Raw genomic sequence first — 27,061 nt, 5'->3', positions numbered from 1 at the left:
TAATTAAATTAGTTTTTAATGTCACATGCACAAGTACAGTGAAGCTCTAACCCAAACAATGCAGTAATCAATAACAATGTGATACAAAAAATAACAAGGTAGAACAAAAACACATAAGATAAGTAAGCATACTACACTGAACAAAAATATAAACGCTACAAAGATATTTCTGAGTTACAGTTCATATAAGGAAATCAGTCAACTGAGATAAATTAATTAGGCCCTAATCTATGGATTTCACATGACTGGGAATACAAATCAAATCAAATCAAATCAATTTTTATTGGTCACATGCGCCGAATACAACAGGTGCAGACATTACAGTGAAATGCTTACTTACAGCCCTTAACCAACAGTGCATTTATTTTTCACAAAAAAAGTAAAAATAAAACAACAACAAAAAAAGTGTTGAGAGAAAAAAGAGCAGAAGTAAAATAAAGTGACAGTAGGGAGGCTATATATACAGGGGGGTACCGTTGCAGAGTCAATGTGCGGGGGCACCGGCTAGTTGAGGTAGTTGAGGTAATATGTACATGTGGGTAGAGTTAAAGTGACTATGCATAAATAATTAACAGAGTAGCAGCAGCGTAAAAAGGATGGGGTGGGGGGGGCAGTGCAAATAGTCCGGGTAGCCATGATTAGCTGTTCAGGAGTCTTATGGCTTGGGGGTAGAAGCTGTTGAGAAGTCTTTTGGACCTAGACTTGGCACTCCGGTACCGCTTGCCGTGCGGTAGCAGAGAGAACAGTCTATGACTAGGGTGGCTGGAGTCTTTGACAATTTTGAGGGCCTTCCTCTGACACCGCCTGGTATAGAGGTCCTGGATGGCAGGAAGCTTGGCCCCAGTGATGTACTGGGCCGTACGCACTACCCTCTGTAGTGCCTTGCGGTCGGAGGCCAAGCAGTTGCCATACCAGGCGGTGATGCAACCAGTCAGGATGCTCTCGATGGTGCAGCTGTAGAATTTTTTGAGGATCTGAGGACCCATGCCAACTCTTTTCAGTCTCCTGAGGGGGAATAGGCTTTGTCGTGCCCTCTTCACGACTGTCTTGGTGTGTTTGGACCATGATAGTTCGTTGGTGATGTGGACACCAAGGAACTTGAAGCTCTCAACCTGTTCCACTACAGCCCGGTCGATGAGAATGGGGGCGTGCTCAGTCCTCTTTTTTTTCCTGTAGTCCACAGTCATCTCCTTTGTCTTGGTCACGTTGAGGGAGAGGTTGTTGTCCTGGCACCACACGGCCAGGTCTCTGACCTCCTCCCTATAGGCTGTCTCATCGTTGTCGGTGATCAGGCCTACCACTGTTGTGTCGTCGGCAAACTTAATGATGGTGTTGGAGTCGTGCCTGGCCATGCAGTCATGGGTGAACAGAGAGTACAGGAGGGGACTGAGCACGCACCCCTGAGGGGCCCCTGTGTTGAGGATCAGTGTGGCAGATGTGTTGTTACCTACCCTTACCACCTGGGGGCGGCCCGTCAAGAAGTCCAGGATCCAGTTGCAGAGGGAGGTGTTTAGTCCCAGGATCCTTAGCTTAGTGATGAGCTTAGAGGGCACTATGGTGTTGAATGCTGAGCTGTAGTCAATGAATAGCATTCTCACGTAGGTGTTCCTCTTGTCCAGGTGGGAAAGGGCAGTGTGGAGTGCAATAGAGATTGCATCATCTGTGGATCTGTTGGGGCGGTATGCAAATTGGAGTGGGTCTAGAGTTTCTGGGATAATGCTGTTGATGTGAGCCATGACCAGCCTTTCAAAGCACTTCATGGCTACAGACGTCAGTGCTACGGGTCGGTAGTCATTTAGGCAGGTTATCTTAGAGTCCTTGGGCACGGGGACTATGGTGGTCTGCTTGAAACATGTTGGTATTACAGACTCAGTCAGGGACATGTTGAAAATGTCAGTGAAGACACACTTGGTCAGCACATGCTCGGAGTACACATCCTGGTAATCCGTCTGGCCCTGCGGCCTTGTGAATGTTGACCTGCTTAAAAGTCTTACTCACATCGGCTACGGAGAGCGTGATCACATAGTCATCCGGAACAGCTGGTGCTCTCATGCATGCTTCAGTGTTGCTTGCCTCGAAGCGAGCATAGAAGTGGTTTAGCTCGTCTGGTAGGCTTGTGTCACTGGGCAGCTCGCGGCTGTGCTTCCCTTTGTAGTCTGTAATAGTTTTCAAGCCCTGCCACATCCGACGAGCGTCAGAGCCAGGGTAGTATGATTCAATCTTAGTCCTGTATTGACTCTTTGCATGTTTGATGGTTCATCGGAGGTCATAGCGGGATTTCTTATAAGCGTCCGGGTTAGAGTCCCGTTCCTTGAAAGCGGCAGCTCTACCCTTTAGCTCAGTGCGGATGTTGCATGTAATCCATGGCTTCTGGTTGGGGTATGTACGTACGGTCACTGTGGGGACGACATCATCGATGCACTTATTGATGAAGCCAGTGACTGATGTAGTGTACTCCTCAATGCTGTCTGAAGAATCCCGGAAGATGTTCCAGTCTGTGCTAGCAAAACAGTCCTGTAGCTTAGCATCTGCGTCATCTGACCACTTTTTTATTAACCGAGTCACTGGTGCTTCCTGCTTTAGTTTTTGCTTATAAGCAGGAATCAGGAGGATATAGTTATGGTCAGATTTGCCAAATGGAGGGCGAGGGAGAGCTTTGTATGCGTCTCTGTGTGTGGAGTAAAGGTGGTCTAGAGTTTTTTTTCCTCTGGTTGCACATTTAACATGCTGGTAGAAATTAGGTAGAACGGATTTAAGTTTCCCTGCATTAAAGTCCCCGGCCACTAGGAGCGCTGCATCTGGATGAGCATTTTCCTGTTGATTTATGGCCTTGTACAACTCATTCAGTGCAATCTTAATGCCAGCATTGGTTTGTGGTGGTAAATAGACAGCTATGAAAAATATAGATGAAAACTCTCTTGGTAAATAGTGTGGTCTACAGCTTATCATAAGATACTCTACCTCAGGCGAGCAAAACCTCGAGACTTCCTTAGTATTTGATTTTGTGCACCAGCTGTTGTTTACAAATATACACAGACCGCCACCCCTTGTCTTACCGGAGTCAGCCGTTCTATCCTGCCGATGTAGCGTATAGCCCGCTAGCTGTATGAAATCCATGTCGTCGTTCAGCCACGACACGGTGAAACATAAGATATTACAGTTTTTAATGTCCCGTTGGTAGGATATCCGTAATCTTAAGTCGTCCAATTTGTTCTCCAATGATTGAACGTTGGCTAATAGGATTGATGGAAGAGGCAGTTTACTCGCTCGCCGTCGGATCCTTACAAGGCACCCCGATCTACGTCCACAATATCTCCGTCTCTTCCTCACGCGAATGACGGGGATTTGGGCCTTGTCGGGTGTCTGTATGATATCCTTCGCGGCCGCCTCGTTGAAGAAAAAATCTTCGTCCAATACGAGGTGAGTAATCGCTGTCCTGATATCCAGAAGCTCTTTTTGGTTATAAGAGACGATGGCAGAAACATTATGTACAAAATAAATTACAAATAACGCGGAAAAACACACATAATAGTACAATTGGTTAGAGGGCTGTAAAACGGCAGCCATCTTCTCCGGCGCTGTTGGTCACAGATACCTTAAAAAATAAAGTAGGGGCGTGGATCAGAAAACCAGTCAGTATCTGATGTGACCACCATTTGCCTCATGCAGCGCGACACATCTCCTTTGCATAGAGTGGATCAGGCTGTTGATTGTGACCTGTGGAAGAAAGGTCCCACTTCTCTTCAATGGCTGTGCGAAGTTGCTAGATATAGTTGGGAACTGGAACACGCTGTTGTATACATTCTTTCCAGAGCATCCCAAACATGCTCAAAGGGTGACATGTCTGGTGAGTATGCAGGCCATGGAAGAACTTTGATATTTTCAGCTTCAAGGAATTGTGTACAGATCCTTGTGACATGGGGCCGTGCATTATCATACTGAACCATAAGGTGACGGTGGCGGATGAATGGTACAAGAAAGGGCCTCAGGATCTCTTCCCGGTATCTCTTGCCATCGATAAAATGCAACTGTGTTCGTTGTCCGTAGCTTATGCCTGCCCATACCATAACCCCACCGCCTCCATGGGGCACTCTGTTCACAACGTTGACATCAGCAAACTGCTCGCCCACACGATGCCATAAGTCTGCCATCTGCCAGGTACAGTTGAAACCGGGATTCATCCATGAAGAGCACACTTCTCTAGCATGCCACTGGCCATCGAAGGTGAGCATTTGCCCACTGAAGTCGGTTATGACGCTGAACTGCAGTCAGGTCAACACCCTGGTGAGGATGATGAAAACTAGATGGTTTCTGACATTTTGTGCAGAAATTCTTCAGTTGTGCAAACCCACAGTTTCATCAGCTGTCCGAGTGGCTGGTCTCAGACGATCCCGCAGGTGAAGAAGCCGGATGTGGAGACTTGAGACATCAGTGGCATTTTGTTGTGTGACAAAACTGCACATTTAATAGTGGCCTTTTATTGTCCCCAGCACAAAGTGTGTTCTGTATATATACACAGGGTCAGTTACAGTACCATATTTACAATGCAGCGGGATATTGGATAGATATTTTACCACCCCTGGGTTAGAGAACCATGTTAAAGACTAACTAGTCTGAGAGATCATGTTTACAGTTTGTGTTGTTTAGGACAGTGTTTCTTTATCCTGGTCCTGGGGACACAGGGTGTACATGTTTGTTTTTGGCCTAGCACTACACACCTGATTCCACTAATGAAAGGTTTGATGATTAGTTCATTAGTGGAATCAGGTCTGTAGTGATTGGGCAAAAACTAAATGTATCCCTTTGGGTCCCCAGGACCAGGATTAAGAAACATTGCTTTATGATGTGGGAGGTAGGGGTGCTGTGGGTGCTGCAGCCCCTGCTTAATTTAAAACATTTTTTAAATGGCTTGTCTGTCTATTAAAAAGTACTTTGACAGTATCTAACAATATAGATTCACTTTGTTTAGTAGTATCTAACTCTCCTAACCCCAAAGATAAGTATAATTACATCAAACTCCAAAGATAAGATGTAAATTCTATATATCCCTCCCTCCTTCCCTCCATCCTTACCCCATAGACCAGTTCTCCCACCATGCCGTTCCAGATCTTGGTCTCGGGGTCTCTGGCTCCGTATTTGCCGTCGGGGACGATGGCAATCTTGTACTTGATGCCGATGTGTTTGGCGATCTCTGAGGCCAAGTCCACGCAGTAGCCCTCGAACTGGTCATTCCCCTCAAACATCTCCCAGTTCTTCTTCAGCATCACATATGGACCCTCCTACACCCACAAACACACCAATCAGAGACAGAGAGGGGGGAGCGGGGAGGTTAAACTGACCAATCAACTCACACTGACCACTGACTAACAAATCAGGGATTTCTTCTGGAGACGGAGGAGCTTTTTGAATGGCATACAGCCAGCGCCAAAGCCTCCACTGGATGACAGGATTACAGTGATGGAGACAGAAGATACATTTTATGGCAACCAAATAAAATAATACAGCACATTTTAAAAGGCCACGGTGTGAGGAGCAGTGTGTTATATCCTCATGGTCTGTGACTGGTGCCAAGTTTATGTTCCCTGGCTTCCCTCTAAGACTGAGCATCTCCTCTGGGAGAAAAAGGCTGACTCCACACAGATGATCTATCTTAAAAAGAACAAATGAACAACAGAAAGGTAGAAGAGATAGGTAAGCAGCTATAGAGCAGAGAGGGAGCAGGTCTGGAGGTAGATACATAGGGAAGCTGTATTCTCTGTCTGGAGAGAAAACCTTTACACCTCAAACAGGAGCAATTAGCAGTAAGAACACACACACACACAGGCAAGCACACACACACACACACTGACTGACACACACATCCATCAGGAGCTTGTAGTCCCAGAGAGAAACCCAGGTGGTAGAAGGCCTGAGGCCCCTTCCTCTAGTCTACAGAACAATCCTCTGACGTAACAGATTACACTCCCAGATTCAAATGAAAGAAGCTAATATAGTATTCACACTCATAGGCTTTCAAATGGTTTATACATTTATCAAATTAATTGAAAGAGCTGTATAAACACTATATGAAATACATTTCAAATCAAATAGATGTACACATTTTCATTTATGATGTTAATTTACAAGTGAAATGGATACATTTCAAGAGACTCCATCCCTGGCTCACCAAGGAACCTGCCAGAATAAAGCGTACAGGTAAATAGGTCACATCAGATTAAACATTACATTTTTGCAAAATTAAAAAGAAGGGGGAAATACAAAACATTTTTAGAGACACGTTGAAGTTGTATCAGTTACACGTCAACGTTGGATCAGTTACACATTGACGTTGTATCAGTTATACGTTGACGTTGTATCAGTTACACGTTGATGTTGTATCAGTTATACGTTGACGTTGTATCAGTTACACGTTAACGTCGGATAAGTTACACGTTGACGTTGTATCAGTTATACGTTGACGTTGTATCAGTTACACGTTGACGTTGGATAAATTACACGTTGACGTTGGATCAGTTACACGTTTACGTTGTATCAGTTATACGTTGACGTTGTATCAGTTATACGTTGACGTTGTATCAGTTACACGTTGACGTTGTATCAGTTATACGTTGACGTTGTATCAGTTATACGTTGACGTTGTATCAGTTACACGTTGACGTTGTATCAGTTACACGTTGACGTTGTATCAGTTATACGTTGACGTTCCTACACGTTGACGTTGTATCAGTTACATGTTGACGTTGTATCAGTTACACGTTGACGTTGTATCAGTTACACGTTTACGTTGTATCAGTTACACGTTGATGTTCCTACACATTGACGTTGTATCAGTTACACGTTGACGTTGTATCAGTTACACGCTGACGTTGTATCAGTTACACGTTGATGTTCCTACACATTGACGTTGTATCAGTTACACGTTGACGTTGTATCAGTTACACGTTGACGTTGTATCAGTTACACGTTGATGTTCCTACACATTGACGTTGTATCAGTTACACGTTGACGTTGTATCAGTTACACGCTGACGTTGTATCAGTTACACGTTGACCTTGTATCAGTTACACGTTGACCTTGTATCAGTTACACGTTGACCTTGTATCAGTTACTGTACATACCATATCTAGAATGATATCACAAAAGTAATATCAGTCACATACCATTGGTCTAGAATGATGTCCCAAAAGCAGTATCAGTTACATACCATTGGTCTAGAATGATGTCCCAAAAGTAGTATCAGTTACATACCATTGGTCTAGAATGATATCACAAAAGTACCAACTCTTAAGCCATACTGGGCTATATCCTAACTTGAGGTGTGTATACTGTAAGTCAATGTAAATGGGAGATTTGTGTGAATATCTGAGTTACTCACACGGATCTCAAGGTATAATCAAGCATATGTGCATATACAGTGGGGAAAAAATGTATTTAGTCAGCCACCAATTGTGCAAGTTCTCCCACTTAAAAAGATGAGAGAGGCCTTTAATTTTCATCATAGGTACACGTCAACTATGACAGACAAATTGAGAAAAAGAAATCCAGAAAATCACATTGTAGGATTTTTAATGAATTTATTTGCAAATTATGGTGGAAAATAAGTATTTGGTCACCTACAAACAAGCAAGATTTCTGGCTCTCACAGACCTGTAACTTCTTCTTTAAGAGGCTCCTCTGTCCTCTACTCGTTACCTGTATTAATGCCACCTGTTTGAACTTGTTATCAGTATAAAAGACACCTGTCCACAACCTCAAACAGTCACACTCCAAACTCCACTATGGCCAAGACCAAAGAGCTGTCAAAGGACACCAGAAACAAAATTGTAGACCTGCACCAGGCTGGGAAGACTGAATCTGCAATATGTAAGCAGCTTGGTTTGAAGAAATCAACTGTGGGAGCAATTATTAGGAAATGGAAGACATACAAGACCACTGATAATCTCCCTCGATCTGGGGCTCCACGCAAGATCTCACCCCGTGGGGTCAAAATGATCACAAGAACGGTGAGCAAAAATCCCAGAACCACACGGGGGGACCTAGTGAATGACCTGCAGAGAGCTGGGACCAAAGTAACAAAGCCTACCATCAGTAACACACTACGCCGCCAGGGACTCAAATCCTGCAGTGCCAGACGTGTCCCCCTGCTTCAGCCAGTACATGTCCAGGCCCGTCTGAAGTTTGCTAGAGTGCATTTGGATGATCCAGAAGAGGATTGGGAGAATGCCATATGATCAGATGAAACCAAAATATAACTTTTTGGTAAAAACTCAACTCGTCGTGTTTGGAGGACAAAGAATGCTGAGTTGCATCCAAAGAACACCATACCTACTGTGAAGCATGGGGGTGGAAACATCATGCTTTGGGGCTGTTTTTCTGCAAAGGGACCAGGACGACTGATCCGTGTAAAGGAAAGAATGAATGGGGCCATGTATCGTGAGATTTTGAGTGAAAACCTCCTTCCATCAGCAAGGGCATTGAAGATGAAACGTGGCTGGGTCTTTCAACATGACAATGATCCCAAACACACCGCCCGGGCAACGAAGGAGTGGCTTCGTAAGAAGCATTTCAAGGTCCTGGAGTGGCCTAGCCAGTCTCCAGATCTCAATCCCATAGAAAATCTTTGGAGGGAGTAGAAAGTCCGTGTTGCCCAGCGACAGCCCCAAAACATCACTACTCTAGAGGAGATCTGCATGGAGGAATGGGCCAAAATACCAGCAACAGTGTGTGAAAACCTTGTGAAGACTTACAGAAAACGTTTGACCTGTGTCATTGCCAACAAAGGGTATATAACAAAGTATTGAGAAACTTTTGTTATTGACCAAATACTTATTTTCCACCATAATTTGCAAATAACTTCATTAAAAATCCTACAATGTGATTTTCTGGATTTTTTTTCTTCTCATTTTGTCTGTCATTGTTGACGTGTACCTATGATGAAAATTACAGGCCTCTCTCATCTTTTTAAGTGGGAGAACTTGCACAATTGGTGGCTGACTAAATACTTTTTTCCCCCACTGTATTTGCATTTATGAAGTGTCTAAACATTAATAGAATGTACATTATCTTAACGCATAATCTTGTCACATTTGTACATGTTGTCCAAGCGTCAAAGCACATTTATTTTTCTAAATCTCATTATCATACACACATTAGCAGGCCCCTGAGATCTCTCTCTCCATTAACTCAACATTAATCACTCTTAATGAAGTCACAAACACAGTCAGAGATTCTCCCAAACATAGCTGTGCTGTTCCAACCGTCAGACTATAGTTAGGTCTTAAAGGCATAGACAATACCAAAATCATATCCCATCAAAAGTTAATATTCCATGCCATCTGTTGTGAAGATGTTATTCCATTTTATTAGATGGTACAAAATTGACGATCTTAAAATGTAATCCTAATGTAATGTAGTGTACATGAGGATCTAGAGAACAGATGGTGTAGATAGAACATTGGCTCAGCTTGATTTTGGTCTACTTATGACTCTGGATTAGTCTCTTCCTAACTCTGCCTCACTTTTCTGAAAATATTAGCATATTATAAGGCAAACAGTTTGACATCAGAATAGATGACTTTGTAGAGCGTTTAGCAGTGATAGTACACACGCACAAACACACAAACCGCTGGGGGTATTACCAACAGTGGGTTACTTCATGTTTAAATCCCTTTAAGTTTTGTTATCAGTTTGTAGCAGACTCTTTTGTCACAGTGTGTGTGTGTGTGTGTGTGTGTTACTGCGGTGTGTTTAGTCTCGGGGCAGGTGCATGGAGGGATACTGGGAGTGTGTTTGAACAAAGTGTTTCTCTGATGCTAAACACCACGTCAGATGTCTTACATGAGAATGGAAGAGGGAGAGAGGAGGGAGGAAGGAGAGGGCTGAGAGATGGCAAGAGAGAGAGTGGTTTTATGGGGGAGAAGAGTGGGTAAAGGGGTGAATGAGAAAAGAGAGGAGAGAGGCTTTAGTGGTGAAGGGTTCAGATAGATAAGACATGAAACAGTGGAACAACAGCAGATGCACCATAAAGAGAGAGCTCATAATCAGGGTTGGGGTCAATTCCATTTAAATTCCAGTCAATTCAGGAAATGTTCAATTTGAAAAATGTAGAATTGGAATTTGATTTACTTTATGAATTGACCCGAATTAAAAATGGAACTGACCGCAACCATGATCTTAATTATGCAGCCAGCCAATACAATATCCAGTACAACATGATAAGTTTACCAGAGTTCCTCAAACTTCAACATCAGGGACAACAGACTTTAGCTGCATATGCATCTAGACTAGAACAATGTAGATGAATGATAGATGATGGGAGACCATGCAGTAACAGCAGCCCTGGTGCAGTCTTTAGAGAACACCATAGAAACAGAATACCTGGAGCTGCTATCTGCTGGGGGCGTGATGTCATGTGATGACTGTCAGCAGTGGGGGCTAACAGGCATGTCCTCATGGTGATGGAACATTAAATACAGCTATCACAGACAACACATTGCATATGGCACACACACACACACAAACGCACACACACACACACACACACACACACAAACGCACACACACACACACACACACACAGTCTTGTACAGCTAACCTTGTGGGGACACACAATTCAGTCCCATTCAAAATCCTATTTTTTCCCTAACACCTAACCCTAAACCTAACCCAAACCCGTACTCTTACCCTTAACCTATCCCTAACCCTAACCCTAAACTTAACCAAAAAACCTAACCTTAACCCTAAACCTCAACCTAACCCTAGCTCCTAACCCTAAACCTAACCTTAGATCCTAACCCTAACCCTAACCCTTAACGTAATTCTAACCCTAACACTAATTCTAACATTAACCCTAAACCCCCTAGAAATAACATTTGACATCGAGGGGACTAACAAAATATCCCCAGTTGGTCAAATTTTTTGTTCGTTTACTATTCTTGTGGGGACTTCTGGTCTCTCTAAGTGAGGGTGTGTCTATGCATGCATACACTTTGAGATTGTGTTTTTGTGACTGTCAGGGTGTGTTTGTGTGAGACTGTGATTATGTCAGTGTGTTGGGGTGTGTTTGTGTATGCATCTGTGAGACAGTATGCAGTGTGTGAATGTGTGTGTGATGGTGTTTGCACTCTGTGTGGGTGTGTGTGTTTCTGTACGACTGGCCCCTGTCTAATCTGTGTGTGTTTCTGTACCACTGGCCCCTGTCTGATCTGTGTGTGTTTCTGTACGACTGGCCCCTGTCTAATCTGTGTGTGTTTCTGTACCACTGGCTCCTGTCTGATCTGTGTGTGTTTCTGTACCACTGGCTCCTGTCTGATCTGTGTGTGTTTCTGTACCACTGGCCCCTGTCTGATCTGTGTGTGTTTCTGTACGACTGGCCCCTGTCTAATCTGTGTGTGTTTCTGTACCACTGGCTCCTGTCTAATCTGTGTGTGTTTCTGTACCACTGGCTCCTGTCTGATCTGTGTGTGTTTCTGTACCACTGGCCCCTGTCTAATCTGTGTGTGTTTCTGTACCACTGGCTCCTGTCTGATCTGTGTGTGTTTCTGTACCACTGGCTCCTGTCTGATCTGTGTGTGTTTCTGTACCACTGGCCCCTGTCTGATCTGTGTGTGTTTCTGTACGACTGGCCCCTGTCTAATCTGTGTGTGTTTCTGTACCACTGGCTCCTGTCTAATCTGTGTGTGTTTCTGTACCACTGGCTCCTGTCTGATCTGTGTGTGTTTCTGTACCACTGGCCCCTGTCTAATCTGTGTGTGTTTCTGTACCACTGGCTCCTGTCTAATCTGTGTGTGTTTCTGTACCACTGGCTCCTGTCTGATCTGTGTGTGTTTCTGTACCACTGGCTCCTGTCTGATCTGTGTGTGTTTCTGTACCACTGGCCCCTGTCTGATCTGTGTGTGTTTCTGTACCACTGGCTCCTGTCTAATCTGTGTGTGTTTCTGTACAACTGGCTCCTGTCTAATCTGTGTGTGTTTCTGTACCACTGGCTCCTGTCTAATCTGTGTGTGTTTCTGTACCACTGGCTCCTGTCTAATCTGTGTGTGTTTCTGTACCACTGGCTCCTGTCTAATCTGTGTGTGTTTCTGTACCACTGGCTCCTGTCTAATCTGTGTGTGTCTTTTTCTAACCATTATGGGACACAATTCCTTTCAAATTCCCAGAACATCCAAAAAGATTATTCCCAAAATATTCAAAGTTTTTGTACTCCATCCTGTGTCTACAGTTCCCGCACAGAGAAGAAAAAGCGAAGTCATGACAAAGCAGAATGATAGATAGATAGATAGATAGATAGATAGATATATATATAGATAGATAGATAGATAGATAGATAGATAGATAGATAGATAGATAGATAGATAGATAGATAGATAGATAGATAGATAGATAGATAGATAGATAGACAGACAGACAGACAGACAGACAGACAGACAGACAGACAGACAGACAGACAGACAGACAGACAGACAGACAGACAGACAGACAGACAGACAGACAGACAGACAGACAGACAGACAGACAGACAGACAGACAGACAGACAGACAGACAGACAGACAGACAGACAGACAGACAGACAGACAGACAGACAGACAGACAGACAGACAGATAGACAGATAGATAGATAGATAGATAGATAGATAGATAGATAGATAGATAGATAGATAGATAGATAGATAGATAGATAGATAGATAGATAGATAGATAGATAGATAGATAGATAGATAGATAGAGTGGCCTGCCGGGCGCTTCATCTGTAGGTCTTCCTGGGATTCCTCATCTCTCAATGCCGCAGCAATAGAATTACAGAGCGATAGAGAGCTAGAGTCTCAGTGGCTCTGTATGTCAGTCTGAGAGTCCTTCTGTGAGTCCATCTCCTGTCTGTCTGTCTGTCTGTCTGTCTGTCTGTCTGTCTGTCTGTCTGTCTGTCTGTCTGTCTGTCTGTCTGTCTGTCTGTCTGTCTGTCTGTCTGTCTGTCTGTCTGTCTGTCTGTCTTTACTGTAAGTCTTCAGTGTCGTAACAGAGGCTTCCTCATCAGTGGCTGCAAAGAGGAGGAGGTGGCTGAGGTAACAATAGCCATGGCCATCTGACAGGGGCATAGATCATCCAGAGAGAGAAAGAGGGAGAGGGAGAGGGAGGGAGAGAGAGAAATAGGGAGAGGGGGAGGGAGGGAGAGAGAGAAAGAGGGAGAGGGGGAGGGAGGGAGAAAGAGGGGGAGGGAGAGAGAGAACGAGGGAGAGGGGGAGGGAGGGAGAGAGAGAGAGAGAAAGAGGGAGAGGGGGAGGGAAGGAGAGAGAGAGAAAGAGGGAGATGGGGAGGGAGGGAGAGAGAGAGAGAGAGAGAAAGAGGGAGGAAAGGAGAGAGAGAGAGGGAGAGGGGGAGGGAGGGAGAGAGAGAAAGAGAGAGAGAGAGAGAGAGAGAGAGAGAGAGAGAGAGAGAGAGAGAGTGGGGGGAGGGAGGGAGAGAGAGAAAGGGGGAAAGAGAGTGATAGAGAGTGGGGGGGGGGATGACACACGGTAAAAGGTAAAAGGACTAAAACTCCTCTCTCTTTCACACTTGACAGGTGACGTCAATGAAAACAAAATAAATATAAAGACAACCTGCCAGTGACAAGTCGGATTCCTCTCGTACAGCCCCCTACTCAAACCTCCCTCACTATGACCTGGTACTGCTACAATACCCTTAGGGACACTGATCTGTCAAACACACGGGTGTCACTACCAGCTCTGACCACTAGAGGCATTGTGGGTGCTCTGCTCTCTGCTTCAATGTGGGTGCATCTCAACAGTGAAACAAATCCTCCTCTCTGTCATCTGTACTGATTTGAGAAAACAGCAAAGTCGATTCCTACAGCACATTGACTTTCCACCTGTCCAGTTGTTTCATATCAGTACAGATGGACAGGAGTTTGAGGATAGAAAGCCACTTTAGACCGTTGGGATGCATCCTCTGTGTGTTTGAGGAAAGGAGAGGAGCCAGAGGAGTACATTACCATGATAGTTGTCACGACGACTGTTCTGTTCTCAATGTTTGTGCTGTCATTGGACAACAGCACCTCATTCTGGACCAGAACCAGTTTGTCAATGTCGTTCCAGTAGCCAATCTGAGAGAGGCAGGGGAGGGGTTAAAACCAGACAAAACTGTATTTTCATACAACCAAAATCATTTCTCCAACATGCCTGTGTGTCTATTCCTACCCGTTGTGGTCCGTTGCTCTTCAGTTCAAACACGTCCATGGTGTAGTTGACTCTGCGGCCATAGTGGTCAAACTGGATGTTGCCTGTTAGACCCTGGATACGCACCTGGAGACAGGACAACAGAGAACACAGGTCAGAACGGAGAACAATAAGGAACACATACGACCATAGAATACCTGTTTGAGTGTGCGTTCCATGTCTATGCCCTGGTTCCAGGGAGCAGCGGGGTTGGCCAGACAGTCTCCAGCATTTCCTCTACGGGAGATGTCTATCTTCTGACGACGCAGGTTCCTAAAGGCCTCGGCCATCACCAACACTCCATCATACGTCAGAGACGAGGTGTACTGGGGAGAGAGGAGAGGGAAGAGGAGGAGGAGGAGGGGGAGGCGGAGGAGGAGGAGGAGGAGGAGGAGGAGGGAGAAAGTAAGGAGTAGATTAGATTATTTTACATCAACAGCGTAGCGCCTATAATAGACTTGATGATTCCTGTTTTTGGAATCAGGAAATGCCTGTTTCATGCTGTGGGTTCCTCTCTTGACAATCCACTGGATTAGAAATTTATGAAATAAGTCCCATCTATGTGAATGAATGGATCCCCATGAGACCCATCTGCGGCAGTAAGATAATGATTTAAGAGAGAGATGAGGAGGTCTTCAGAGGAGGTTTATCTGACTGACAGCTCTGTAACACGTAAGACACACAGCAATACACACACAGCAGGGAGCCCTCACATCAACACACACACACACACACACACGTTGCTACAGAGGCCGTCAAACCCACAGCAGGAAACATTCACATCAAGACAGAGACCAAACTGATAGAGGAGAGGAGGAGAGGAGGAAAGGAGGAGAGGAGGAGAGGAGGAGAGGAGGAGAGGAGGAGAGGAGGAGAGGAGGAGAGGAGGAGATGAGGAAAGGAGGAGAGGAGGAGAGGAGAGGAAAGATGAGGTGATGATAAACTCAGGGGACACACTTCACATCAGGTCTGTGTCACTCTGACATGTCTCTCTTTTCTTACTCACTCAGTGTGTGTTGGGGTGGTTATAAACCATGTCGTTTTCACGATCTTCCCTTCATCTTTTCTCAAGGCTTTCTTCTATCTTTCTTTGAGAACCGACGTGCTTGTTCTACTGTGACACTGGAAGTCTTCATACTCTTTGACAGGTATTAATAAAACACACCCTATTCTTTGTTCTAACATTCTAATTGATTGTGATTGATGTTAATACATAAAGCTGCCCATTTAATTGTACAGAAAGGTCCTTGTCATTTACTAATGCCATAAGCATCTGTATCCTGCTGACAGAATAGTGAAATGTTAGTTATTTTGGTCTTGAAAGGTGTCTCCAATAATGGTTTGATGTTAGCAAATTACATTTGGTTTCATAGCGTATTCCAGGAACAGAATGCTGAGAATGACAAACTCAAAATCTCACTACCCTTACACCAGTGGAGGCTCCACAGAGGAGGAAGGGGAGGACCATCCTCCTCAGTGAATTTCATAAAAATGTAAATTGTAAGTTATCATTTTTTAGATAAAACTATACTAAATATAATCACTGATTAAAACACACTATTTTGCAAATAAGTTTTACAGTAGCCTCAACAGCACTCTGTAGGGTAGCACCATGGTGTAGCCGGAGGACAGCTAGCTTCCGTCCTACTCTGGGTGCATTGACTTCAACACAAAACCTAGGAAGCTCATGGGTCTCACCCCCTTCCATGGACTTACACAGTAATTATGACAACTTCAGGAGGACGTCCTCCAGCCTATCAGAGCTCTTTCAGCATGAACTGACATGTTGTCCACCCAATCAAAGGATCAGAAAATGAATCTAGTACTGAAAGCATAAGCTACAGCTAGCTAGCACTGCAGTGTATAAAATGTGTTGAACAAATTAATTTATTCCAAAATGAAGGAGAAGCAAGAGAGAACTAGAGAGAGAGAGACATTGTCATTTTCTTTCACTTTCAGTTTCACTTACTTAGCTAGCAAATGCAGCTAGCTAGTTTAGCCTACTGAAACACCCTGCTCAGAGGGATGCTATGTTAGCTAGCTGGCTATGACTTTCTAACACAACACTGGAACTCTTCCCAGTCAAGGTAAGCTTTTGGTATTACTAATTTATTGCCACCGGGGCCCACTGGTGTAACTGCTTACTGACTGTACACTAACGATACTGCATAGTTGTAGCGGGTTTACTAACACGTTAGTTCTATTAGCTATGCTGACTATGACGTTACTTTAGCTAATATGGTGACAATGATGTAGGCTGTGTGTAGCGGTTACGATATGGTTTGGCTTGGAAAGTTTTTTTCGCCTGGTCATATACAGCTGATGTTTTGTGCATTGAAGTCCACAAGTGAAGGGAAGAGGTGAGAGGAGGACAGCGCGTAGATAGATCTGAGAAGGAATACAATGTGGCTGCTATGAAAGTGAACTCTGTTTATGCGTGATCAGGTGTGTATTCATTCTGCCAATTCCGTTGAAAAACGTTCTTAAACGGAACAAAACGGAGATAAACACACCTGAATTTGTCCAATAGAAACTCTCATTTGCAACTGTTGGACTAACGATTACACCCTATATCAGCTAGATGCAGGCAAGAGTGTGGAAGGCAGTATTGAATGTCACTGTCTGTCCATGTGTCACTGTCTGCCACCTCAAATTTGTCTCTAGACCTGTGTGCACCTACATTGTAAACTTTCTTTCATAGGCTAGGTTGTACCAACCTCATGATGGGTATAGGGAAAGTTAGAGTATCATGTAGTAGCTTAAACCTATCACTGTTACATTGAACTGGGTGAATGGAATGTGAATGAGAGTCATCCAATATGCTGTAATAGAAATATGGCCATGCTCATGAAAGAAAATCGTCCTCCCTCATCTTAAACAGCACTGACCGCCACTGCCTTACACACACCCACACACCCACACCCACACAAACACACAAACACACTCACACTAACTAGGATCTGAGATTGTGTACACTCATCAGTGGAAGACCATCCTTTAACAAGGATTTATCATGTAAATATGAAAATTAGGATAGACAATTAACAGCAATATCAGGGTGAAACAATTCACACCATTCTGAAGCTATCACAGAGAGAGAGAGAAAATAACAGCCAGACTTTGGGAGAGAGAACAGGCGGAGAGAGAGAGGGAGAGAAGGAGAGAAAGAGCAAGAAAGAGAGAGAGAGGACAGACAGACAGACAGACAGAACAGAGAACTAGAGAGAGCGAGAGAAAGTCAGTCAGAGAGAAAGAGACAGAGAACAGATATATAGAGAGAGAACAGAGAACGACAGACAGAGAAAGAGAGAGAGTCATCCTAGGGCAGGGCTAGTCCTCCTAGGACAGGGCTAGTCATCCTAGGACAGGGCTAGTCATCCTAGGACAGGGCTAGTCATCCTAGGGCAGGGCTAGTCATCCTAGGACAGGGCTAGTCATCCTAGGACAGGGCTAGTCATCCTAGGGCAGGGCTAGTCCTCCTAGGACAGGGCTAGTCATCCTAGGGCAGGGCTAGTCATCCTAGGACAGGGCTAGTCATCCTAGGACAGGGCTAGTCATCCTAGGGCAGGGCTAGTCCTCCTAGGACAGGGCTAGTCATCCTAGGACAGGGCTAGTCATCCTAGGACAGGGCTAGTCATCCTAGGGCAGGGCTAGTCATCCTAGGACAGGGCTAGTCATCCTAGGACAGGGCTAGTCATCCTAGGGCAGGGCTAGTCATCCTAGGACAGGGCTAGTCATCCTAGGACAGGGCTAGTCATCCTAGGGCAGGGCTAGTCATCCTAGGGCAGGGCTAGTCATCCTAGGGCAGGGCTATTCATCCTAGGACAGGGCTAGTCATCCTAGGACAGGGCTAGTCATCCTAGGGCAGGGCTAGTCATCCTAGGGCAGGGCTAGTCATCCTAGGGCAGGGCTAGTCATCCTAGGGCAGGGCTAGTCATCCTAGGGCAGGGCTAGTCATCCTAGGACAGGGCTAGTCATCCTAGGGCAGGGCTAGTCATCCTAGGGCAGGGCTATTCATCCTAGGACAGGGCTAGTCATCCCTAGGACAGGGCTAGTCATCCTAGGGCAGGGCTAGTCATCCTAGGGCAGGGCTAGTCATCCTAGGGCAGGGCTAGTCATCCTAGGGCAGGGCTAGTCATCCTAGGGCAGGGCTAGTCATCCTAGGGCAGGGCTAGTCATCCTAGGACAGGGCTAGTCATCCTAGGGCAGGGCTAGTCATCCTAGGGCAGGGCTAGTCATCCTAGGACAGGGCTAGTCATCCTAGGGCAGGGCTAGTCATCCTAGGGCAGGGCTAGTCATCCTAGGACAGGGCTAGTCATCCTAGGGCAGGGCTAGTCATCCTAGGACAGGGCTAGTCATCCTAGGGCAGGGCTAGTCATCCTAGGACAGGGCTAGTCATCCTAGGGCAGGGCTAGTCATCCTAGGGCAGGGCTAGTCATCCTAGGACAGGGCTAGTCATCCTAGGGCAAAGCGTGCTTGATGAATATTTAATGCTGAGATGGACAACTATGGAGATATGGAGAGAGAGAGACTGAAGGTGTAAACTTGGCAGTAGAAAACCTAAACAGCATATTTGAACATTCAGCTACAATGACAAATGGTTTGATGAAGAATGTAAAAACCTAAGAAATAAATTGAGAAACCTATCCAACCAAAAACATAGAGACCCAGAAAACCTGAGCCTCCGCCTTCACTATGGTGAATCACTAAAACAATACAGAAATACACAACGGAAAAAGAAGGAACAGCACGTCAGAAATCAGCTCAATGTAATTGAAGAATCCATAGAATCTAACCGCTTCTGGGAAAATTGGAACACACTAAACCAACAACATCACGAAGAGTAATCTGTCCAAAACTGAGATGTGTTGATAAACCACTTCTCCAATCTCTTTTTGGCTCTAAAACAAAGAACAAAGAACAGATACTCAGTAAAAAAAGAAACGTCCTCTCACTGTCAACTGCGTTTATTTTCAGCAAACTTAACATGTGTAAATATTTGTATGAACATAACAAAATTCAACAACTGAGACATAAACTGAACAAGTTCCACAGACATTTGAATAATGTGTCCCTGAACAAAGGGGGGGTCAAAATCAAAAGTAACAGTCAGTAATCTGGTGTGGCCACCAGCTGCATTAAGTACTGCAGTGCATCTCCTCCTCATGGACTGCACCAGATTTGCCAGTTCTTGCTGTGAGATGTTACCACACTCTTCCACCAAGGCACCTGCAAGTTCCCGGACATTTCTGGGGGGAATGGCCCTAGTCCTCACCCTCCGAACCAACAGGTCCCAGACGTGCTCAATGGGATTGAGATCCGGGCTCTTCGCTGGCCATGGCAGAACACTGACATTCCTGTCTTGCAGGAAATCACGCACAGAACGAGCAGTATGGCTGGTGGCATTGTCATGCTGGAGGGTCATGTCAGGATGAGCCTGCAGGAAGGGTACCACATGAGGGAGGAGGATGTCTTCCCTGTAACGCACAGCGTTGAGATTGCCTGCAATGACAACAAGCTCAGTCCGATGATGCTGTGACACACCACTCCAGACCATGATGGACCCTCCACCTCCAAATCGAGCGAATCCGACCATCACCCCTGTTGAGACAAAACTGTGACTCGTCAGTGAAGAGCACTTTCTGCCAGTCCTGTCTGGTCCAGTGATGGTGGGTTTGTGCCCATAGGCGACATTGTTGCCGGTGATGTCTGGTGAGGACCTGCCTTACAACAGGCCTACAAGCCCTCAGTCCAGCCTCTCTCAGCCTATTGCAGACAGTCTGAGTACTGATGGAGGGATTGTGCGTTCCTGGTGTAACTCGGGCAGTTGTTGTTGCCATCTTGTACCTGTCCCGCAGGTGTGATGTTCAGATGTACCGATCCTGTGCAGGTGTTGTTACACGTGGTATGCCACTGTGAGGACGATCAGCTGTCCGTCCTGTCTCCCTGTAGCGCTGTCTTAGGCGTCTCACAGTACAGACGTTGCAATTTATTGCCCTGGCCACATCTGCCTCCTTGCAGCATGCCTAAGGCACATTCACGAAGATGAGCAGGGACCCTGGGCATCTTTCTTTTGGTGTTTTTCAGAGTCAGTAGAAAGGCCTCTTTAGTGTCCTACGTTTTCATAACTGTGACCTCAATTGCCTACCGTCTGTAAGCTGTTAGTGTCTTAACGACCGTTCCACAGGTGCATGTTCATTAATTGTTTATGGTTCACTGAACAAGCATGGGAAACTGTGTTTAAACCCTTTACAATGAAGATCTGTGAAGTTATTTTGATTTTTACAAATTATCATTGAAAGACAGGGTCCTGAGTTTACATGATTTTGCTGAGTTTACATGATCAAATACACATCTTAGAATCAACTATTAAAGACTACCAGAACACACTGGATTCCCCAGTTACATTGAATGAACTACAGGACAAGATACAAACCCTCCAACCCAAAAAGGCCTTTGGTGTTGCTGGTATCCAGACCACAAATTCCAATTGGCTATACTTAAACTCTTTAACATCATCCTCAGCTCTGGCATCTTCCCAATATTTGGACCCAAGGACTGATCACTCCAATCCACAAAGGTGGAGACAAATTTGACCCCAATAACTACCGTGGGATACAGTATGTGTCAACAGCAACCTTGGGGAAATTATCCTTATCATTAACAGCAGACTCGTACTGTCACGATCGTTATAAACAGCGGACCAAGGCGCAGCGTGATATGCGTACATCTTTTATTTAAGTACACCACAACACGAACAAAAACAACAAACCAAACGATACGTGAACTCCTAGGTTAAATAACACCAACACAAACCTTCCGGAACAAGATCCCACAAATAACTAGTGCCAACAGGCTGCCTAAGTATGGTTCCCAATCAGAGACAACGAGAATCAGCTGCCTCTGATTGGGAACCACCCTGGCCAACATAGAAAACATGAACTAGAACACAACATAGAAAATCACACATAGAAAATCCACACCCTGGCTCAACATATAAGAGTCCCCAGAGCCAGGGCGTGACAGTACCCCCAAAGGCGCGGACTGCGACCACACCAACCATACACCACAGGGGAGGGGCCGGGTGGGCATTCCGCCTCGGAGGCGGATCCGGCTCCGGGCGTGACCACCACTCTCTCTCTCGCCCTCGTGGTCTGGCCCTGCTGGCCGGAGCTGGACTGAACACCGGTGGAGCGGATTGCTCTGGCTCCGGCGTGGAGCAGCTGACCGGTGCCGACCAGGCACAGGTGGAACAGGCACGGACCGTGCCGGACTGACGCACGCCGCACCACTGGCTTGGTGCGGGGAGTGGGAACGGGCCGGACCGGGCTGACGACGCGCACCACTGGCTTGGTGCGGGAGCGGAAACGGGCCGGACCGGGCTGACGACGCGCACCACTGGCTTGGTGCGGGGAGCAGGAACAGGCCGAACCGGGCTGGCGATGCGCACCACTGGCTTGGTGCGGGGAGCAGGAACAGGCCGGACCGGGCTGGCGACGCGCACCACAGGCTTGGTGTGAGGGACAGGAACAGGCCGGACCGTACTGGGAACACACACCACTGGCCTTGTGCGGGAATCAGGAACGGGCCGGACCGGACAGGTAACACACCCCAGTACCTCTCGCCGTGCCTCTACACTCTCCTTCCCCCTCATGACCAATGGCCCCCGTAACCTGGTGGCCTCCTCTCCTAGTCCGCAAACTCGCCCTGTAGCTGCCTCCAGCAGCCCCGCTGCCTCCAGCAGCCCCAAAAAAATTACTTGGGGTTGCCTCTCGCCTGTCCGACGACGGCCCGGTTGGTGCCGCTTCTCCTCTCCTGCCTGGGCATCCTCCCTCATCGCCCTCCGGTAGCGGACGGCCTCCTCCTCCGTGATTCTCCCCCAACCGAGGAGGACATCTACCAGAGTAACCTCCTGTTCCATACCCGGCGTTTGCTCCTGCACACGCTGCTTGGTCCTATTTTGGTGGGATCTTCTGTCACGATTGTTATAAACAGCGGACCAAGGCGCAGCGTGATATGCGTACATCTTTTATTTAAGTACACCACAACACGAACAAAAACAACAAACCAAACGATACGTGAACTCCTAGGTTAAATAACACCAACACAAACCTTCCGGAACAAGATCCCACAAATAACTAGTGCCAACAGGCTGCCTAAGTATGGATCCCAATCAGAGACAACGAGAATCAGCTGCCTCTGATTGGGAACCACCCTGGCCAACATAGAAAACACGAACTAGAACACAACATAGAAAATCACACATAGAAAATCCACACCCTGGCTCAACATATAAGAGTCCCCAGAGCCAGGGCGTGACACGTACATTTCCTCAGTGAAAATAATGTACTGAGCAAATGTAAAATTGGCTTTTTACCAAAGTACCGTACGACAGACCACATATTACAGACCACATATTCAACCTGCACACCCTAATTGACAAACAAACAAACCAAAACAAAGGCAAAGTCTTCTCATGCTTTGTTGATTTCAAAAAAGCTTTTGACTCAATTTGGCATGAGGGTATGCTATACAAATTGATGGAAAGCGGTGTTGGGGGGAAAACCATACAACATTATAATATCCAGGTACACAAACAACAAGTGTGCGGTTAAAATTTGCAAAAAAACACAGGGATTCAGTTTGAGCCCCACCCTCTGCAACATACACAGTGCATTCAGAAAGTATACAGACCCCTTCCCTTTTCCCACATTTTGTTACGTTACAGCCTTATTCATCAATCTACACACAATACCCCATAATGACAAAACGAAAACAGGTTTTAGATTTTTTTTGTTATGTATAAAAAATAATAAACAGAAATACCTTATCTACATAAGTAGTCAGACCTTTTGCTATGAGACTCGAAATTGAGCTCAGGTGCATCCAGCTGGAGTCCACCAGTGGTAAAATCAATTGATTGGACATGATTTGGAAAGGCACACACCTGTCTATATAAGATCGCACAGTTGACAGTGCATGTCAGAGCAAAACCCAAGCTATGAGGTCGAAGATATTGTCCGTAGAGCTCTGAGACAGGATTGTGTTGAGGCACAGATCTGGGGAAGGGTACCAAAACATTTCTGCAGCATTGAAGGTCCCAAAGAACACAGTGGCCTGCATCATTCTTAAATGGAAGAAGTTAGGAACCACCAAGACTTCCTAGATCTGGCCGCCTGGCCAAACTGAGTAATCGGGGCAGAAGGGCCTTGGTCAGGAAGGTGACGATTGGATCCGATTGTCACTCTGACAGAGCTCCAGAGTTCCTCTGTGGAGATGGGAGAACCTTCCAGATGGACAACCATCTCTGCAGCACTCCACCAATCAGGCCTTTATGGTAGAGTGGCCAGACGGAAGCCACTGCTCATTAAAACACACATGACAGCCCGCTTGGAGTTTTTCAAAAGGCACCTAAAGGACTCTCAGATCATGAGAAACAAAATTATCTGGTCTGATGAAACCAAATGAACTCTTTGGCCTGAATGCCAAGCGTCACGTCTGGAGCTAACCTGGCACCATCCCTACGGTGAAGCATGGTGGTGGCAGCATCATGCTGTGGAGATGTTTTTTAGCAGCAGGGACTGGGAGACAAGTCAGGATCGAGGGAAAGATGAACGGCGCAAAGCACAGAGAGATCCGTGATGAAAACTTGCTCCAGAGCGGTCAGGACCTCAGACTGGGGTGAAGGTTCAGCTTCCAAGAAGACAACGACCCTAAGCACACAGCCAAGACAACAAAGGAGTGGCTTCGGGACAAGTCTCTGAATGTCCTTGTGTGGCCCAGTCAGAGCCCGGACTTGAACCCGATCGAACATCTCTGGAGAGACCTGAAAATAGCTGTGTAGCAAAGCTCCCCATCCAACCTGACAGCTTAAGAGGATCTGCAGAGAAGAATGGGAGAAACTCTCCAAATACAGGTGTGCCAAGCTTGTAGCATCATACCCAAGAAGACTCAAGGCTGTAATCGCTGCCAAAGGTGGTTCAACAAAGAACTGAGTAAAGGGTCTGAATACTTATGTAAATGTGATATTTCAGTTGTTGTTTTTTACAATATAATTTTTTTCTAAAAACCTGTTTTGGCTTTGTCATTATGGGGTATTGTGTGTAGATTGATGAGGGGGGGGGACAATTTAATCCATTTTAGAATATGGCTGTAACTTAACAAAATGTGGAAAAAGTCAAAAGGTCTGAATACTTTCCGAATGCGCTGTATATCAACGAATTTGCGAGGGCACTAGAACAGTCTGCAGCACCCGGTCTCACCCTACTTGAATCTGAAGTCAAATGTCTACTCTTTGCTGATGATCTGCTGCTTCTGTCCCCAACCATGGACGGCCTATAGCAGCACCTAGGTCTTCTGCACAGATTCTGTCAGACCTGGGCCCTGACAGTAAATCTCAGTAAGAGAAAAATAATGGTGTTCCAGAAAAAGGTCCAGTTTCCAGGACCACAAATACAAATTCCATCTAGACGCCATTGCCCTAGAGCACACAAAAAACTATACATACCTCGGCCTAAACATCAGCGCCACAGGTAACTTCCACAAAGCTGTGAACGATCTGAGAGACAAGGCAAGAAGGGCCTTCTATGACATCAAAAGGAACATAAAATTCGAAATACCAATTAGGATCTGGCTAAAAATACTTGAATCAGTTATAGAACCCATTGCCCTTTATGGTTGTGAGGTCTGGGGTCCGCTCACCAACCAAGAATTCACAAAATGGGACAAACACCAAATTGAGACTCTGCATGCAGACTTGTGAAAAAAGATCCTCGGTGTACAATGTAAAACACCAAATAATGCATGCCAAGCAGAATTAGGCCGATACCCACTAATAATCAAAATCCAGAAAAGAGATGTTAAATTCTACAACCACCTAAAAGGAAGCGATTCCCAAACCTTCCATAACAAAGCCATCATCTACAGAGAGATGAACCTGGAGAAGAGTCCCCTAAGCAAGCTGGTCCTGGGACTCTGTTCACAAACACAAACAGACCCCATAGAGCCCCAGGACAGCAACACAATTAGACCCAACCAAATCATGAGAAAACAAAAAGATAATTATACTTGACACATTGGAAAGAATTAACAAAAAAACTGAGCAAACTAGAATGCTATTTGGCCCTAAACAGAGAGTACACAGTGGCAGAATACCTGACCACTGTGACTGACCCAAACTTAAGGAAAGCTTTGACTATGTACAGACTCAGTGAGCATATCCTTGCTATTGAGAAGATAGGCTATGTGCACACTTCCCACAAAATGAGGTGGAAACTGAGCTGCACTTCCACACATATTTCCCTCAGATTACACAGACCCACAATGAATTCGAAAACAAATCCAATTTTGGTAAACTCCCATATACAGTGGGGAAAAAAAGTATTTAGTCAGCCACCAATTGTGCAAGTTCTCCCACTTAAAAACATGAGAGAGGCCTGTAATTTTCATCATAGGTACACGTCAACTATGACAGACAAATTGAGAAAAAAAATTCCAGAAAATCACATTGTAGGATTTTTTATGAATTTATTTGCAAATTATGGTGGAAAATAAGTATTTGGTCACCTACAAACAAGCAAGATTTCTGGCTCTCACAGACCTGTAACTTCTTCTTTAAGAGGCTCCTCTGTCCTCCACTCGTTACCTTTATTAATGGCACCTGTTTGAACTTGTTATCAGTATAAAAGACACCTGTCCACAACCTCAAACAGTCACACTCCAAACTCCACTATGGCCAAGACCAAAGAGCTGTCAAAGGACACCAGAAACAAAATTGTAGACCTGCACCAGGCTGGGAAGACTGAATCTGTAATAGGTAAGCAGCTTGGTTTGAAGAAATCAACTGTGGGAGCAATTATTAGGAAATGGAAGACATACAAGACCACTGATAATCTCCCTCGATCTGGGGCTCCACGCAAGATCTCACCCCGTGGGGTCAAAATGATCACAAGAACGGTGAGCAAAAATCCCAGAACCACATGGGGGACCTAGTGAATGACCTGCAGAGAGCTGGGACCAAAGTAACAAAGCCTACCATCAGTAACACACTACGCCGCCAGGGACTCAAATCCTGCAGTGCAAGACGTGTCCCCCTGCTTCAGCCAGTACATGTCCAGGCCCGTCTGAAGTTTGCTAGAGTGCATGTGGATGATCCAGAAGAGGATTGGGAGAATGTCATATGGTCAGATGAAACCAAAATAGAACTTTTTGGTAAAAACTCAACTCGTCGTGTTTGGAGGACAAAGAATGCTGAGTTGCATCCAAAGAACACCATACCTACTGTGAAGCATGGGGGGTGGAAACATCATGCTTTGGGGCTGTTTTTCTGCAAAGGGACCAGGACGACTGATCCGTGTAAAGGAAAGAATGAATGGGGCCATGTATCGTGAGATTTTGAGTGAAAACCTCCTTCCATCAGCAAGGGCATTGAAGATGAAACGTGGCTGGGTCTTTCAGCATGACAATGATCCCAAACACACCGCCCGGGCAACGAAGGATTGGCTTCGTAAGAAGCATTTCAAGGTCCTGGAGTGGCCTAGCCAGTCTCCAGATCTCAATCCCATAGGAAATCTTTGGAGGGAGTTGAAAGTCCGTGTTGCCCAGCAACAGCCCCAAAACATCACTACTCTAGAGGAGATCTGCATGGAGGAATGGGCCAAAATACCAGCAACAGTGTGTGTGAAAACCTTGTGAAGACTTACAGAAAATGTTTGACCTGTGTCATTGCCAACAAAGGGTATATAACAAAGTATTGAGAAACTTTTGTTATTGACCAAATACTTATTTTCCACCATAATTTGCAAATAAATTCATAAAAAATCCTACAATGTGATTTTCTGGATTTTTTTCCCTC

The 27,061-nt window shown here is 45.5% G+C and overlaps 1 protein-coding gene across 7 annotated transcripts in view; it reads right to left on the bottom strand.

Moving 5' to 3' along the window:
- Nucleotides 1–27,061, bottom strand: part of LOC121558060 (glutamate receptor 4) — a 188,241-nt gene that overhangs the window by 56,947 nt on the left and 104,233 nt on the right. For all 7 annotated transcript variants that reach the window (XM_041871541.2, XM_041871542.2, XM_041871543.2 and 4 more), the window contains exons 8-11: nt 14,367–14,534; nt 14,191–14,295; nt 13,986–14,096; nt 5,073–5,279 (exon numbers count right to left, since the gene is read on the bottom strand). In XM_041871541.2, the coding sequence (XP_041727475.1) occupies nt 5,073–5,279; nt 13,986–14,096; nt 14,191–14,295; nt 14,367–14,534 (591 nt within the window). The remainder of the gene's footprint in view (nt 1–5,072; nt 5,280–13,985; nt 14,097–14,190; nt 14,296–14,366; nt 14,535–27,061) is intronic.

The sequence above is a fragment of the Coregonus clupeaformis genome, chromosome 5, assembly GCF_020615455.1.
Source record: "Coregonus clupeaformis isolate EN_2021a chromosome 5, ASM2061545v1, whole genome shotgun sequence".
In the NCBI taxonomy this organism is placed as follows: Eukaryota; Metazoa; Chordata; class Actinopteri; order Salmoniformes; family Salmonidae; genus Coregonus; species Coregonus clupeaformis.
This window is presented reverse-complemented; position numbering and strand designations above follow the sequence as displayed.